Source organism: Thunnus thynnus, chromosome 14 (genome assembly GCF_963924715.1).
Source record: "Thunnus thynnus chromosome 14, fThuThy2.1, whole genome shotgun sequence".
Classification (NCBI taxonomy): Eukaryota; Metazoa; Chordata; class Actinopteri; order Scombriformes; family Scombridae; genus Thunnus; species Thunnus thynnus.
Genome location: NC_089530.1, coordinates 15,585,854 through 15,601,668, shown reverse-complemented (window position 1 = coordinate 15,601,668; position 15,815 = coordinate 15,585,854). Strand labels below are relative to the sequence as shown.

The 15,815-nt window shown below is 43.3% G+C and overlaps 1 protein-coding gene across 2 annotated transcripts in view; it reads left to right on the top strand.

Moving 5' to 3' along the window:
- lzts2a (leucine zipper, putative tumor suppressor 2a) overlaps positions 1 to 13,852 on the top strand; it is a 38,481-nt gene extending 24,629 nt beyond the window's left edge. For both annotated transcript variants that reach the window (XM_067610158.1, XM_067610159.1), the window contains 7 exons: positions 9,502 to 10,158; positions 11,059 to 11,721; positions 11,841 to 11,963; positions 12,326 to 12,472; positions 12,575 to 13,090; positions 13,173 to 13,277; positions 13,377 to 13,852. In XM_067610158.1, coding sequence (XP_067466259.1) covers positions 9,535 to 10,158; positions 11,059 to 11,721; positions 11,841 to 11,963; positions 12,326 to 12,472; positions 12,575 to 13,090; positions 13,173 to 13,277; positions 13,377 to 13,559 — 2,361 coding nt within the window. In that variant the 5' untranslated portion in view covers positions 9,502 to 9,534 and the 3' untranslated portion in view covers positions 13,560 to 13,852. The remainder of the gene's footprint in view (positions 1 to 9,501; positions 10,159 to 11,058; positions 11,722 to 11,840; positions 11,964 to 12,325; positions 12,473 to 12,574; positions 13,091 to 13,172; positions 13,278 to 13,376) is intronic.
- The last annotated feature ends 1,963 nt before the right edge of the window (positions 13,853 to 15,815 follow it).

Genomic DNA, 15,815 nt, shown 5'->3' with positions numbered 1-15,815 from the left:
TCTCTGCTCTCTGCCCTCTGTTAAACTGAAACAATAGCCCTCCACTGTTCATACAGCCAAAGCAGCAGGGGAGGAAGGAAGGGAAGTTTAGGAGGGAAAACTTAACTCTTCTCTCTACATTTGGGACAATGAGAAGTCAGAACAGCCGGAGCACCTGGATTTTCCTAAATATTCTCTAGCAAACAACATGCTAAAAATAGAACGACTTGCTCATGCGGTAATAAAGGAATCATGGCTGCCCCTCGATGATTGTATTAAAAGATAAACAGTCAGAGTAAAGTGGTTTTATCAGGGTTAAGGCTGAACTGGTCATTGATTCTGACAAACAGTAGTCCACTGGCCACACTAATCCCTGTGTCTCTAACACCGGCATTCTCAGCATTTCCAGTGTCTGCCTGTCTGACCACTGACCGCCGCTGGATAACTGTCAGTGGCTGGAAAACTTCCTGGAAAATCCAACATTTGGAGCAGACCAGGAATGTCAGCCATCTTCCCCTTTTTCACATACTCTTACCTCAATTTCCTCCTGTGCCAGCTGACTATAAACGGATCATCTCTGGCTCTGGTGCTGTTTAGGGCTTAATAAGTTTTTTGTAACAACTGAAATGTGGTCATAGCAAGTACTGATACTGTCACTGAGTGTCTGGTCAGATCTGTAATCTTATTTACTTTTTCTTGATCAGACAATTCCTGATTTAACTCACACTTTTACAAATTTGAGACTATTTAAATCAGGCCTTGTACTGCTGCTTCTGTTAAGACAACATTTAAAGGAATAGACAAGAAATCATCCACCACACAACCCTCTGTAAAACCACAACTTTTACATGTTGGTTTTTGTAGGTTTAAACAAACAAGACATAACTTGTTAGTGAGCGAGCTTTGGAGGTGTTTGGAGGTGGATTTTGTTACCTTTGGACAGAGCCAGGCTAGCTGTTCCCCTCTGTTGCTAGTCTTTATGCTAAACTAAGCTAAGTTAAGCTGTAGCTTCATATTTAGGGCACAGACATGTTAAGAGTGGTATCAATTTTCTCATCTAACTCTCGGCAAGAATAAGCATATTTCCCATAACGTTGAACTATTTCTTTAACATTTGAGAGGTGGATTTTATAGAAAAACATGTATTTCACAACGTATGGCATAGTGAAAAGTGAAATTAATGTTTACGGTAATTTAGACCATGCAGTATGGTGAAGCTTGACCTGTGTATGACCATATGTTTTGACGTTTGTAAAGATTTTACCTCGACAAACTGTGCGTGTAACCAGAGAAACCGATAGGACAACTCGAACCGAACCCATAAATAAGCGTGTGATTGACAGTTTGTGTCCCCAAATGACCATAGTGTTTCACAAGGCTGTGTCGCTACTTTCATGTCATTGACATCTACCGCATCCTATTTCAATAGATTGCTGGCTGCTCTCTCTGTCAACCCCCACAGGGACTTGGTGAGTTTCTCTGCAGTTATGTGTGTTAGAGAATCTAGGCTCCGGTCACCCCACACTCGTGCAGACTCTCACGTCCGAATTGAGGCCAGATGCTTTGAGATGCTAAAGAGCCAACCTGCCCGCTGTCAGACTGTCAGGCTATCAGGCTATCTCACACACACACACACACACACATACACACACACACACACATACACACAAACACGAAACTCACTCACTTATTCACCTATTCACTTTCTTCCTTCCTTCCTTTTCCCATTCTTCCTCTCTTTCTATCTTGTTTCGCCCCGTGCATGAAAAATGTGGGCCTCTGCTGCCATGGCGACGCTTCCAAACAGAGGGAGAAGCTAAAGTCTGAAACAGCAACAAGTTGGTTGTAAAAGAAGAGGAAGAGAAAAAAAAACTGGACTGTGGGAGGACCTGTTGCCAATTACTCCTGCACAGACTCGCTTTAGAAAAGTTATTTCTCCATTTCATCACAGAAAACCTGGTTTAATGAAGTCAGAGCCCCCGCAGCAGCCTGGACGCTCAAACTCACAACTTTTGTTCAAAGGTACAATGTCAAGCATGTTACTTTGCCAAACAGAACAATATCTCTGTGGTTTGAGAGAAAAGAGACTTGGCACTGAGGCGACGGGTTAATGAGGACTGAGTAGGTTTGCATGCATTCAGCAATCTCAAACACACACACACACACACCGCGAGACCTTAAAGCCAAGCCACGTGGGGGTAGGTGACAGTGAGCAACCACTCAGACAGACAGTCATTGTGTTGGAATGGAGGCATAATATAACCTCAGGTCTTCTGGCAAAACATTAAAAGACTTCTCTCATTTTACAGCGCAGTCGACTGACTTCATTACAATACCATTTTCTTGCCTGTTTGAAGTTTTATTGTGGTGTTTCAATGAGTAGATGCATGACAAATAAATGGGAGAGTAGATTAGGTGTGGACTGATTGCCTTGCTGAGGTATTGTGTGTGTGTTTCGGCCTTGCCTGTACTTGTGGATTTTCTTTTGTTAGCAGGCCTGTCGAGGATTATCGTGACTCACCTCGCCTGTTGATTTTCTCTCTTCCTCTCTCTGTCTGTCGTTCTCACTCTCTCCATCCGCCAGGATCACTGGTCTCAGGATTAATCTAGGCCACCCAGGCTCTGTATACGAAAGTGGAATATTTCTAGTAGTCTGAACAAGCTCTCAACCTCACATCACACTCTTTCAGTGTCCTGCTTTATGTTGGAAACTCAAAGTGTTTGGGTACCACGGACTACTGTTTTTGTGACCACCCATCAAAGAAGAGGAAACATTATACAAAGGCATTTTTATGAATGGCTCTTATTATTGCTCACATACTGATACTTTTGCCCTCGTCCATATAGTGCCTGCTCTGATCTGACAATTTTATACTTTCCACCTGTTGCTCCCTTCTCCACACTGGCTTTGCCTTTGGTTAGTCACGCTGTGGTGTCGCTACTAAAGAAGGGGCAGATGAAAATCAAGCTCCATAGACCAGTGAGCAGGGAGTTGTAGGAAAGGTGGGAGGGGGATGGAAAAGGAAAGAGTGACAAGAGAGCAGTGGAGCAATAATCCAGCACAGGATTCAAGGAAGCAAGGAAAAGAGATATGGGTGTAAATGAGTGAGAACAGGAAAGAGGGATCAAAGTGAAGGAAGGAGGTAGAACATGGCAGTTCATCATGTCACCTTTACCACTGGTTGAAGCTGCTCTAATCAGTGTTTTTATATTAATAATCAATCAAATGACTGAAATGGGTTGCTCATAGTGATGAATCCAAAGAGAATTAGCACCCAACTCTGCAGTTCTCTACAGCTCTATGGAGCATTTTAGCTTCTTTCAGTTCATTGTTTTGGTTTTATGCCCCACCAATCAGTCTCACTGCTTTCATCAGCATTTTTTCCTGCTGCAGCAGGCAGCAAATAGCTGATGAATATAGCGAGGCACTTGCTCAAGAGCCAGATATTTCCCTCAGGAGTTGGTGGAAACAAAAACAGAGCTGAAAGGAGAGTGAATATTGGATTTACATTTGTCAGGTGGCCAGAAACACAACTTCAAATAAATGCAAATGTTGCTTCATAAACAAGTTTGCCTTATCAACTTTATAAGATGAACTTTATAGAGACTAACAGAAAATTGACAAACAATTTTAATTTAGTTTATTAGTCATTTATTGAGTAAAAATGTCAAACATTTGCTGGTTCTAACTTCTCCAATTTTAGGATTTGTTATTTTGTCTGTTTGATGTCATTACAAATTAAGTACCTTTTAGGGTTTGTATCAAAACAAGCTATTTTAAGATGTCTATTCGGACTCTGGGAACATATGATAAGGATTTTTACAATTTTTTGGCATTCTATAGATTAAATTATTTGTTGACCAGTGGAAGAAAATAAATCGGTGATGAAAAACATTTGTGGCCCTACGTTTATCCATATTGTAACCAATATATAGAGTTAATAGTCTGATGCTATTAAGAAATGCTGATTGCTTGCCATGACTTCTCAGGTTGACCCTGACCTCATTGACAGTGCCAATAGAGTCAGTTCAAACCCAGAGCGCGCACACTGGAAGCTTTGCACTTCACATTATGTTTGTGTCTATTTGCATTGAAACCAATCATTAGCACAGTAGCATCACACTTTGCTAGCTTGTGCATTATCCAGTTTAAAACAACTATCCACAGCAGCTCTGCTTCATTTGCTCTAAATATCTTTAGACTGGAAAGAGTGACAACAACAGCACCTATAACCTCTGGAAGATGTGTCAGTCATTAATTTACAGTTTCTCCTTGTGTGGTTTGGTTTCACAAGAATGGCTCACATCAACTGAAACTACTGTAGATGCAACCTTAGCCTTAACCTTCTCTGCCATTTGTCTTTTCTTTTATTGTTACAATATCTGAAAGAAACAGACAAGTGGAAGAAAGATGAGAAAAGATAAAGAGGAAATCTCCTTCAAGCTGACATGGTGTTGGCTACTCAGCAGTAGAGGAGATGGTTTGGATAGAAGATTATGTCTCCCTTCACATTTGATTTTCCTGTTAGGATATCTTAAGGTGCACAGATCCCGGTGTCTGTGTGCTCACCAAATAATGACCAAACAGGATTATAAATGCTTGGTTTTCCCAAGGACTCAGACCTCTTTGGAGCCTCTCTTTGGACTACCTGGTATTGGAATTCCCCTAAACCCCCAACCACCACCCCCACCCAGCCCTCCTTTGTCTCTTCACCCCTAAAACCCCCTTCTTTTTCTTCTTTCTTCTTTCTCGCTTCTCTAACTCTGTCTTGAGCCCAGCCGAGTCTCCGGAACAGCTTGGAGGTTGCGTGTGATTGCAAGGGGTGATCTGCTGCTGCGGAATAATGGGCTTCCTCTCCTGGGTAATGCTGGCGTTATTAACAGACTTATGATAACGGGATTATTTCCCCGTCACAGACCTCACTTCTGGATCTTGTTAGAGAGCTACCTGGGAACCTCTTTCTTCTGTCAGTCCTGTTCTTACTCATCCTGGGCCAGTTGGTACCATGCGGAGGGTAAACTTTCACAACCACTAGATGTATTTCCAGTCCCTGTCAGAAGCAGTGAGCCTGCCTTTAAGCCATTCAGCATCATTTAAGAGTTTTAGAGTGTCAGGATGCGGTGTAAAGTGCCCCTGGATTGACACCGTAATCGCTGGCAGCAACACTATTGGAGTTTATTTTTGAACATTGATTCAAATGCCTCGCAGAGAGAAATGCCTCATGAAAGACTATCAGAATGATTTCAGGCACTTGAGATGTTTTCTATTTTTGGGGACGTTGACTGGTTTTTCTCTGCCTGTCTTGTGTTGCTGACAGCAGAGGAGGATGCGTGTAATGAGGAAGGTGGAGAAAGCGGTGAGGGTGGATGGAGGGATGGTAAAAGTATTTTCACTTTGTCAGAGAAATGCAGCCCAGGAGGGGAGGAGAGGAGGACTTCAATAACTTTAAGAAATAACCAGTGAGCAACATCAGAGGGGGAAATTAGCTTTTGGGATTTGTTGCCTGAGTAGCCAGAACAAAACCAGACCCTTGGAGGTCACAAGGGGTGGGAGGACAGAATCAGACCCCAGCTCCCCTCCACTCATCAGGGGGTCACAGGGTTAGGGCTTGGGGGGTCATGGTTGACGGTCTCAGAGGGTTGTTAATTCTATTATCCCTGCCTGAGAGGTCCTTGTCAGGGCTGGGAGTGAAGTCGAGGTGGGGATGGCTGGATAAAAGGTGAAAGGAGGTTGTGAGGTGTGATTATTTTGGCATGGGAAGTGATCACATACCACACATATCTTTATCTCCTTGACTCATGTGTACTCATGAAGTTTCCTTTACTCCCCTTCACTCCCTCTCACTCACTTGTAGACTTGTAGACTCTTCCAAACTGGAGTCAACTGGCAGGAACTGAACCACACGGATGACTGATCATTTACAAATAATTTGACAACACTTGTGTTTTCTGATGAAGGGTTGAATGATATGACCTCAAATCTGTATTATGACGAACTGTCACAATTATTTAAAGATAAATGTGACAATACATTTAGAAAGTTTGTTATAAATTAGTCCATTAGTCTAATTTATTTGTCCTGATAGTTAGAGTATGACCACTTGGTTCTGGTCTTCTGCACTGTACTGTGGGCTGACTGATTGGTTGAACCTCTGGTTATATATCACAGGTTGTTGTAGCTATTTTCAGGGATTCAGACAACGTACATATTGAAAATCGTGATATGAATAATTGTATTGGTAATTGGTGTCTGTAATTTGATAAATTTAGTTTATTGTCCAGTCCTTGGTGTCCTCTTCGCCTCTTCAAAAGCTCCAACCTTTTTTTTCAGTTTTTCAATTTTTACATTCAATACAACACCTTAGGGGTTGAGGGTTTAAATAGTGATAACAGTGCACACAGTCTCTCCTCAAAGGCATTCATGGGCTCAAAAGGTGACAAAGTTGTCTGAAGAATGAAAGCTTTAGAGATAACTTCAGATCCTGCATACTTTTTCACCTCTACTCACCTGGCCAATCGCTTCCTATAATGGGTGCGAGTGTCAGTTTCAGAAAGTAAAAAAAAAATTACGTAAAGGCGTCAATGCTTGTTGGATCATCAAAAAATGTCTGAACACCTTTCCTTGCCACAGGTTTTCAATGTCATAATTGGGTGGGCTGCATCTACCAATTTTTGTAAATTACAAAACAGCAGCAATTGGCCAGATGTACAGAGATGAGAAAACTGGGGGGACGGGCTTTCAGATGCTGTTTTATGGTCTAACAACCACTTCATTCAAAGCATAATGAAGGACTTAGACTGCAAGAATAGAAGATTTTTCTGTAATATTGTGCTGCATTGATTTTTTAGCCATGCTTGTCCACCACTTTGGTCTGGACTGAAATGGACTGTTAAATGGATTGTCAGTAAACTGTGTACAGATGGTCATAGTCCTCAGAGGATGAATGAGTTTGCTGATCCCCTGACTTTTCTTCTAGAGCCACTGTGAGGTTAACCTTTGTTGTTTTGAGTCTTAAAAATTATTGGACATATTGCCCTGAAATTTTGCACTCACATTCAGGCCCCCTCAGGATGAAATGTAATCACTTAGAGATCATTTAACTTTTCATCTAGCATCATCTTTAGATATTAACTAATACTTTGGTTGACCTGCAAAACTTTTCACATTCCCATCAGCCTCAGTTGTACTTTGCGTTTAGTGCTAATTAGAAAATGTGCAGTCTCGGAGAGCAGCTAGCTTGCCTGTAGACTTTTAGTCTTGTTTTGCTTGTGAATATGAAACTGCAATGAAGTGGCAATAAAGTGCGAACCTAATCTAACTGTTATAATTGTGCTTTAGTTAAGAAAACAAAAACTCCTCTTGTTCATCTGCACTTCTCTCTTTATCACCTATTTATTGACACTTATTTGCGAGACTTTCTATCACCTGACTTCATTTTATACTCATATGAACATTCTGTTCCGTTTTGATGAATGCATTTTGTGTGTGTATGCGGATGTTCATGCACACACACAACACTGAGTGTCAGTCTGTATGATTGTGTTAGTCCTGGCAGACTGTGTGCAGTCATAGCTGGCGTGGATTATTCCACTTGGCCAGACGGATTTGGGTTTGGCACGACAGACTGAGGATATGTGTCCCCTCTCTGTTCCCCCGGGCAACTAACACTGATAATACTGTCTGCAAATGGCTGCCACTTATTGTGTCGCTAATATGTATCCATGTTTCACTCCCTAAAAATAGAGAGGGTCAGTGCAGCACCAAGTGAGTCTATTGTTCATTTCTTCAAAGGTTTTTTGATTGGTGTATGAGCATTTTGATCATGAAACAGTGAAGTTTTCAAACCCCCTTCTGAACTAATACACAGATGACTGCTCCACAGGTTCAGACAGGGACATTCAGAGAAAAAAAATATCACAGAGTAGCTGCAGATGGAGATGACTGTGACTCATTCCCTCTCCCTCTGTCTGTGTCATCCTCGGTCTCTACTAAATCCTCTCTTTTTTGTCTTTTAATGACATCGGCAATTAGCAGCAGCGTCACTAGAGATATACAGTATTTTTAATGAAGGATGAGCCTTAACTAGGGTGGTGGTGGTGGGGGGTCTGGGGACATGTCTGGGGAATAAACATGGTTGCTGCTAATGAGTTTTGCGAGCGGCAACAGGCCTTAAATCAATAAATAATTTGGCTTCTTTGTTGCAAGGAGGATTTAATTGTGATTAGTTTGAATGTGAAATAAATATAACACATTTTAATATTGTAAATATTAAAACATCATCAGAAACAATTTAAGGATAATAATTATAGATGATTAGGCCCATAATTCAAAGCTGACAGTCAAGCTATTTACCACATAGTGAGTCGAATTCACACTTTTTTTTACACATGGATGAAACAGTAAGCACAGATCACATTACTGTAGCAGCTGTCAGCACTCTGCAAGAACCTGGAGAATTATGTTTCATGTTTAAGTGTTGCAAATATTTATGTTTACCAAACATTGTATATACAACTTATACGACTGTACTGTAAATTCTTGAGAAACTTTGAACACTGAGGGCTTATTTGGGGCATTTAAAGCCACCTGTATAAAACAATGGGGCAACAACCCAATATTTTCTGCTGAACTTGTCAGGGATAATAGAATCCAGCTATCGAATCCATAGAAGACAGATTTTTTTTTTCTGCAACATGTATCATTAAATGTATAACCTTAAATTTTTTGTCTAAAACCTTTCATTTAAATAAACATACTAAGGAAACATGCAAAGTTATCAATGAGGAGAAATCATAATGATTGTCTGTAAACTAAATCACTACTCATTATTCATTGCATTACAAAATTTACTTAATTTTAGGCAAAATGAGACAGTGACAGTCCAATAGAGCTTTTTCACCGCAGACATACAGCAAGTAGTGTTTATATAGGAACAGCACGGGTGTTACTCGTGTCGTTAACGTTGGCTCCGTTCTATTTAAGTGTAACGGTGAAGTTCTGAAACTGGAACACCTAATGAAATGCAATCATTAACGTGATTAGTTTCACCTGTGTTTGATTGTCTGCTGTGAGAACCAATGAGGATGCTATGAGTTGATCGCCTACAAGACTGATATATGTTTTAAATATATTTCACTTGTAGGTGTCAGTTTTGATCATTTCATCTCTTTATGTGTGGCTGTGGAGCAACAATCTACTCTGCTGTAGTGGAGTTTCACTGGTTTTTGCACAGTGCAGCTCTGTGCAGCAGGCTCTGCCGGGTCCTAGTGCCAGCTCTGGATGTTTTGATTATTGAGCCTATGTCAAATATTTGCTTTATAAATATTATAAGTCAAATTTCAGGGGACTAAAGGGCCATGAAATTGGTGATTACGTCATTGGCAGTTAGAAGTTAGAATTATGTCTCATGAATGTTGAACGAAAACCCTTGCGTGCATGGATACAACTCAACAGAGCATGTGTAATAGTCACATCTGTTGCATTAAAAATTTTATCCTTATTCTCTCTCTCTCTTATTCCAGGGTGTGTGGTGTGTCTGACGCCGTCGGAGTGCTATGGCTCTGGTTCAGGCACTACCTGTAACCGTGAGTGACCACCCCAATCCAGGTCTCGACGTCCAGCAGTGCCGGCCGCTATCATCCCACTCCCCCTCAGGCCCCTGCTCTGGCCCCTGTGGGCCCTGTAGCTCCGGGACAGCCATGGGTTCTGTCAGCAGTCTCATATCAGGCAGGACGTACCAGGAGAGACACTGCCGGGCCGCCAGCGAGTTCACCACCAAGCCACGCCGTTCCACACCGGCTACAAGCTGCTTCCGGCTCCAGGATAATACCCTCCGCAGCGGGAGCTCCCTGGAGCAGCTGCTGGTTATCAGCAACCAAACGCAGCCCCAGGCCCAGATTCTACCTCCACCGCTGCCCACCAAGAAGCAGCCCCGGCCTGGTAACTCTGCTGGGTCAGGCGGGGGTGGAACAGTTGCTGGAGCTGCAGGTGGTGGAATTAATGGGAACTTTGGATATGGGAGCGATGAGGCGGTGGTTGGAGACTGGAACGACAACCTGGCACTGGCTGCTGCAAGCCCCTGCAGTGACTCAGAGGACCAAAGGGACAACAGGACTCTGAATGGCAACATTGGAGGCCCTCCACCCAAACTCATCCCAGTGTCCGGACAGTTAGAGAAGGCAAGTGGAGTAGATTGCGCTATATGTATAAATACTTTCTAGCTTTTTCAAGAGCTTTTAAAAAAAGCTAGTAAGCTACTAAGTCAAAAAAGTCCTTGCTCAGAGTCATACTTTTCCAATAGTTGAGAAAGTGAACACACTACCCTACTGGAGGTGTATCAGTATGAAACTAAATCCACACCAGCTCTGTAGGTGCTGTTGTGTCGTTGAGTATGACCTCTGACAATGTCTTCTTTAATTACAGCTAGTGTGGTGAGGACTTTTTTTATCCACTCTGCCTGTAATAAATACCGTACTCATGAAATACTTATGCAGACGTGAGCGTTGGTGCATCATATGCTGACATGTTTTATGGCAGATTTTCCTCAGCTGTCTAATTGGCTATTCGTTTCCATCGATCCAGCTGGAAGCTTAATCACTGGCTTGACAGCCTCAGATGGATCATTTGACAGCTACTCACCTTGCAGACACATCATGATCAATGTCAGTGCTCACTTACATTCAGTGAGCCCTGAGGAAGATCGTTAAGAAAAATGCTTACAGAACATGTGAGGAGCTTTCCCCCGCTCTGTCTTTGTCTCGTCTCTTCCTCCTCCCTCCTCCTTGTTACTCTGCTCTTTAAACAGATTTTCTTTGTCCTCTCCTCTTTCACTTTCTGCCTCTCTCTGCCCGCCTGTCTCTGTCTCTATCTTAGATGATAGGAAAATCATTAAGAAAATTGCTTAATGAAGCCCATGAATATCAATTAAACCAAATTAAACTAATCAGAGCCTGGAGGGCTGACCTGCCAGCATATCACTCACCCTTTTCTAATGAGTTTTATTCACCCGTCGCTAATTAGTGCGGCTTAGCTTTTATCAATCACTAATGCAATTTTTTAATATAATTTTGTACTTTCAGAACATGGAGAAAGTGCTGATCCGTCCTACAGCGTTCAAACCTGTTGTTCCCAAGAATCGTCACTCCGTGCATTACCTGTCTCCACGGCCAGGAGGCAGCAGTCTGTCAGAAAGCCAGGGCAGCCTCAACCTCCTACTGCCCCTTGGAGGATCCAACAGCACCAACGGCGCAAACAGCAACGGAGGGAACAGCAGCTCTGGCTCTGAAGGGAAGCGTAACTCCTACAGCGGGGGTCGCAACGCTCGGAGCAGCCAGTCCTGCTCCATGTCAGATTCAGGGAGAAACTCCCTCTCCAGCCTCCCTACTCACAGCAGCACAGGCTACAGTTTGGCCCCCAGTGAGGGCTCCAGCTCTGGTTCTGCCACTGGGGGCCAGTTAGAGCCTGTGTCAGTCCTGGGCCGAAACACTTCTGGTGGAACTGGGAGCCATGGACACACTAACTCGGACAGTGGACGTTCCTCATCCAGTAAGAGCACAGGCTCGGGGTCGCTTAGTGGACGTGGGCAACCCCTGTCGGACAGCGGGTCCTGTGGTCACTCACCACCACCTGTGGAGGGCTACGAGGCAGTGGTGAGGGAGCTGGAGGAGAAGCTGAGGGAACGAGATCTTGAGCTTCAGCAGCTCCGGGAAAATCTGGATGAGAATGAAGCTGCCATCTGCCAGGTGAGACATGAAGAGACATACCTCGTCACACTGACGGAAAGAGCGAATAAATAATTTGATAGATAGTACAGATGAAGCACTAACCTGTGACCTCTCTCACATGTCTTTTGCTCTGAAAGGTGTATGAAGAGAAGCAGCGTCGCTGTGAAAGGGAGATGGAGGAGCTGAGACAGAGCTGTGCCGCGAAGATGAAGCAGACCTCTCAGAAGGCCCAGAGGGCACAGCAGGTGCTACAGCTACAGGTATGCTGAGCATTTCAAAACATTTACACAGACAGATTTATGTGGGGAAATTCAAATACAATGTTTTTCAAGAAAGCAATTCAAAAGTTCTGCTCCAAAATGCAACTTATCTTTTTGGAAGAAAAACATTTCCTGAAGTGTTTTTTTTGACTTTGTGCTGTTTGTTTACACATATAATTTTGAAATGAACCCCTGCTTAGCTACAAATTTGTTATTTATAGATCAAATTATTACTTTGCCAGTCTCATGCTTTAGTGGTGAGTCTGGAGATTCTCTCTTTGAGGGTACATGTTGTATTCTAGATCGACATATCTGCTTCTGTATGTGAAATTTTGAAAATATGGATCTCTGTGTGTCATCAGGTATTTCAACTACAGCAAGAGAAAAAGAAGCTGCAGGAGGACTTCTCCTCTCTGCTGCAGGACAGGGAGACACTGGAGAGGAGGTGTGCCACCATCCAGAGGGAGCAGACCCAGCTGGGGCCACGGCTGGAAGAGACGAAGTGGGAGGTGGGTGAGAGTGAGACACTGGAAAGGTCATAGGCCAGAGTCGATGCTTAGTAGGTAAGTTCTAGTGCTTTCATGGTTTATATCTCTTTCTCCTCACTTCAGGTGTGTCAGAAGTCAGGAGAGATCTCGCTCCTGAAGCAGCAGCTGAAGGAGAACCAGTCGGAGCTCAGCCAGAAGGCTGGAGACATTGTGGTGCTGAAGGCCCAGCTGAGAGAAGCCCGATCGGAGCTTCAAGCCAGCCAGGCTAGATCCCAGGAGGCCCAGACGGCCGTGCGGACGCGATCTCTGGAGCTGGAGGTCTGTGAGAACGAACTCCAGAGGCGCAAGAGCGAAGCTGAGCTGCTCAGAGAGAAAGTCGGACGTTTGGAAGAGGAGTCAGCCCGACTCCGTGAAACTCTGGCCAATCACAGCGGACACTCTCTACCTGGAAACGCAACTATGAAGGGGCAGTGCATGAGCTTGTCCCTCCAACAGGGTAGAGGTGTGTCAGGGAGGGGCGGTCCCAGTCCCTCTGTGTACCGTGATGTAGAGGAGAGTCATTTGGTCTGGGGAGGAGAGAGTGATGAAGCCAAGGCACAGAGACAGAATGCAGAAACAGTGTTGGGACTCAGACAGCAGGTACACATTCATCAGCACCTTTTCCAGGCATGAGTGATAAAACGATGCAGTTTCTAATGTTTCCTCTATCACCTTTTGTCAGGTGGACAGGCTGAAAGCTGAGCTCATGTACGAGAGGAGGACGAGTGAGGAGCAACTGTCACGGTTTGAGGATGAGAGGAGGGTGTGGCAGGAGGAGAAGGAAAAGGTAAAATAGAAGAAGATATTTTTTTCATTCATTCAGTCACCAGCAGTGAATAAATAGTCCCTACCTATTTACTTACTTATTGTACTTTCCCAAACACAGGTAATCCGCTACCAGAAACAGCTGCAGCAGAACTACATCCAGATGTACCGTCGAAACCGGGACCTGGAGCGAGTGATGAGGGAGCTGAGTCTGGAGCTGGAGAACAGGGACATGGATGACTTTGAGGTCCACAGTGGCAGCAATGACATCCACTTTGAGGAAATCACCGCCACTGAGATCTAAACACACACACATAAACTTACAGTAATATGTGCACAGATACACGGGAACACAACCGGCACTCATAAAAGATGTAAACCAAACCTTGAACTCCGGGCCAAATACTTCACCACGGCTTTACCTGGACCACTGAGCGAGCACTCACCACTTGTCGGTGTCAAATGGGAGATCACCCAAAGGTGCATTCTTACTTTCTGCTAACAGAAATACACTCCTATAAATCCACGTAAGGTGTCCCCCCGGCGCTTTTAATGAGTTTTACTCCACTACAAAGCCAGCACAAAGACTTCTTTCCTTCTGCGGGAGCAAAAGCAGTGAAAAAAAAGTGTTTCCTTCTCAGACCATATTTAAATCAGGGTATTGAAAACGACGGGAACTTAAAGCAAAAAACATGTTACTACACGCACAGTAAGCTGGACGAAGACACCTTTCTAGGTAGCACACGAGGTTAGACACCCGGCCACCAGCATGCATATAATGATCCATGAGAGCAGCCCCATCAACACCACCAACACCACCACGGCTGACTATTAATGATGACTTCATCTTTATCCATACTGGTCCTCCAATGACTGCTAAAGGGAAAATAACACCAAGTATACAACATCTGCTGTTTTATGGTGTTCAGCGATTCAGCATTTCATGTCATTTTAAAAGCTTGAGAACAGTTGTGTTGTGCTCATTTTGGAGGTCTTTTCTCAGCAGTGTGTATTTGAAAAGGAATGTATTGTGACTGTTGTCACACCAGAGAAATGCAGTATAAATGGTTATCACCGGCATAGAAAGCATCTGCTCACCAAGGGAAACATGGTATTGTTTTGCACAACTTTCCAGCTCTTTTTTTTTTGTCCTGGATACGACTGTTTTTTTTTTTTCCTGTGAAACAAGTCATCAACCTTAAACAAACCAGTTTTGACGTTTGGCTCTTGGTTTGCTTACATGTGGACATCCTATTCTGTTATTTCCCAAACCGCCGAGGAGACAGAAACCAAACATTCAAAGGAAATGCTTTATTTGAGTGCTGCTTCACTTCTTCTGGACCACCAACAGTCACAATGTTGCACTCGAGAAACGTGTCAACCCATTCAGACAACGCAGCAAGCTCTGATATAAACATTTACGTTTTACAATTACGTAGCACTAAGAGGCACACCGTAGCATGGGAGATATCAGCGGGGTGCTGCTGATTCTCCTCTTTCTCTGTCTCTGTCTGCTTTCTCTTTCCATCTCTTATTTCTGCTTCTTACTCAACTCTATTTTTGTAACAGTGAAACGCACCTCGGTGGTTGGCATCAGGAAACTAACAATGGAGCATATTCTTTCATTGTGGTTGTAACGTCACTCACTTGTGAGATTTAGGCTGGTGTTTGAACTGTGGGGCATGCTTATTCAGAGTTTCCATTCGTTCCCCTCGTTCCCATTAGTGCTCTTTATTTAGCTTTTGGCGGCCCAAAGCCAAATAACACTTTTAAAGTCTTCCTAGTCTCCCCTAGACTATAATAATCTTCACTGACTGCTATACAGGTAGTGAGACTGGCATGCTTGCATGTCTTTGTTATTTCAGATTTCAGGAGAGGCTGGGTGAGACAGCGTAGAGATGAAATATTGCAGATGCAGTAGCTCCAGTGCTGAATGTCCTCAAGGCAGATCGGCTGTTAAAGCCCCAAATATAAACCGGTGTATAAACCGGTGAGGAGCATGTTAACATTTGAGTCAGCGGGTTGCTCTTTTTTTCTCGCAGTATATGCAGGGCTGTGTGTAACACTGAGCATGGCGGGTCTCTGTGAAAGAAAAAAGAAGTGCGCTGAGAACTTTTATTTTACAAAGAGTCTATATCGAGGAATAATAGTTAAATGGAAATCTATATAATGGAGGAGATGTTGTATATTTTTTTATATATAGCACCTGAAGATATTTTGTTGTAGTACTGGTATCAGTGTGGGTTTAATATACAAAGTATAAAGACATATATATCACATACCAATATTTCAAATGATAGATCAATTATGAATGGAGACGGCAGCGCAGATAGAGTGCACTTAATACTGTAATGCATGAAAATCTGTTTACATTATATAATCTGTGTGACACAACTGTACACTCTCTGATGACCAAACTTTGCAGCTGATAAATAGTTGGGAGCTTTTAGTTCAGGCTCAGTTTTGACCTGCTGTCTCTCCATTCTGATTGATCGTCCATTTGATCGTCAGTATCATAATATCACAGCAATCCATGTCTTCATCGCTGGGTTTTGTGCAC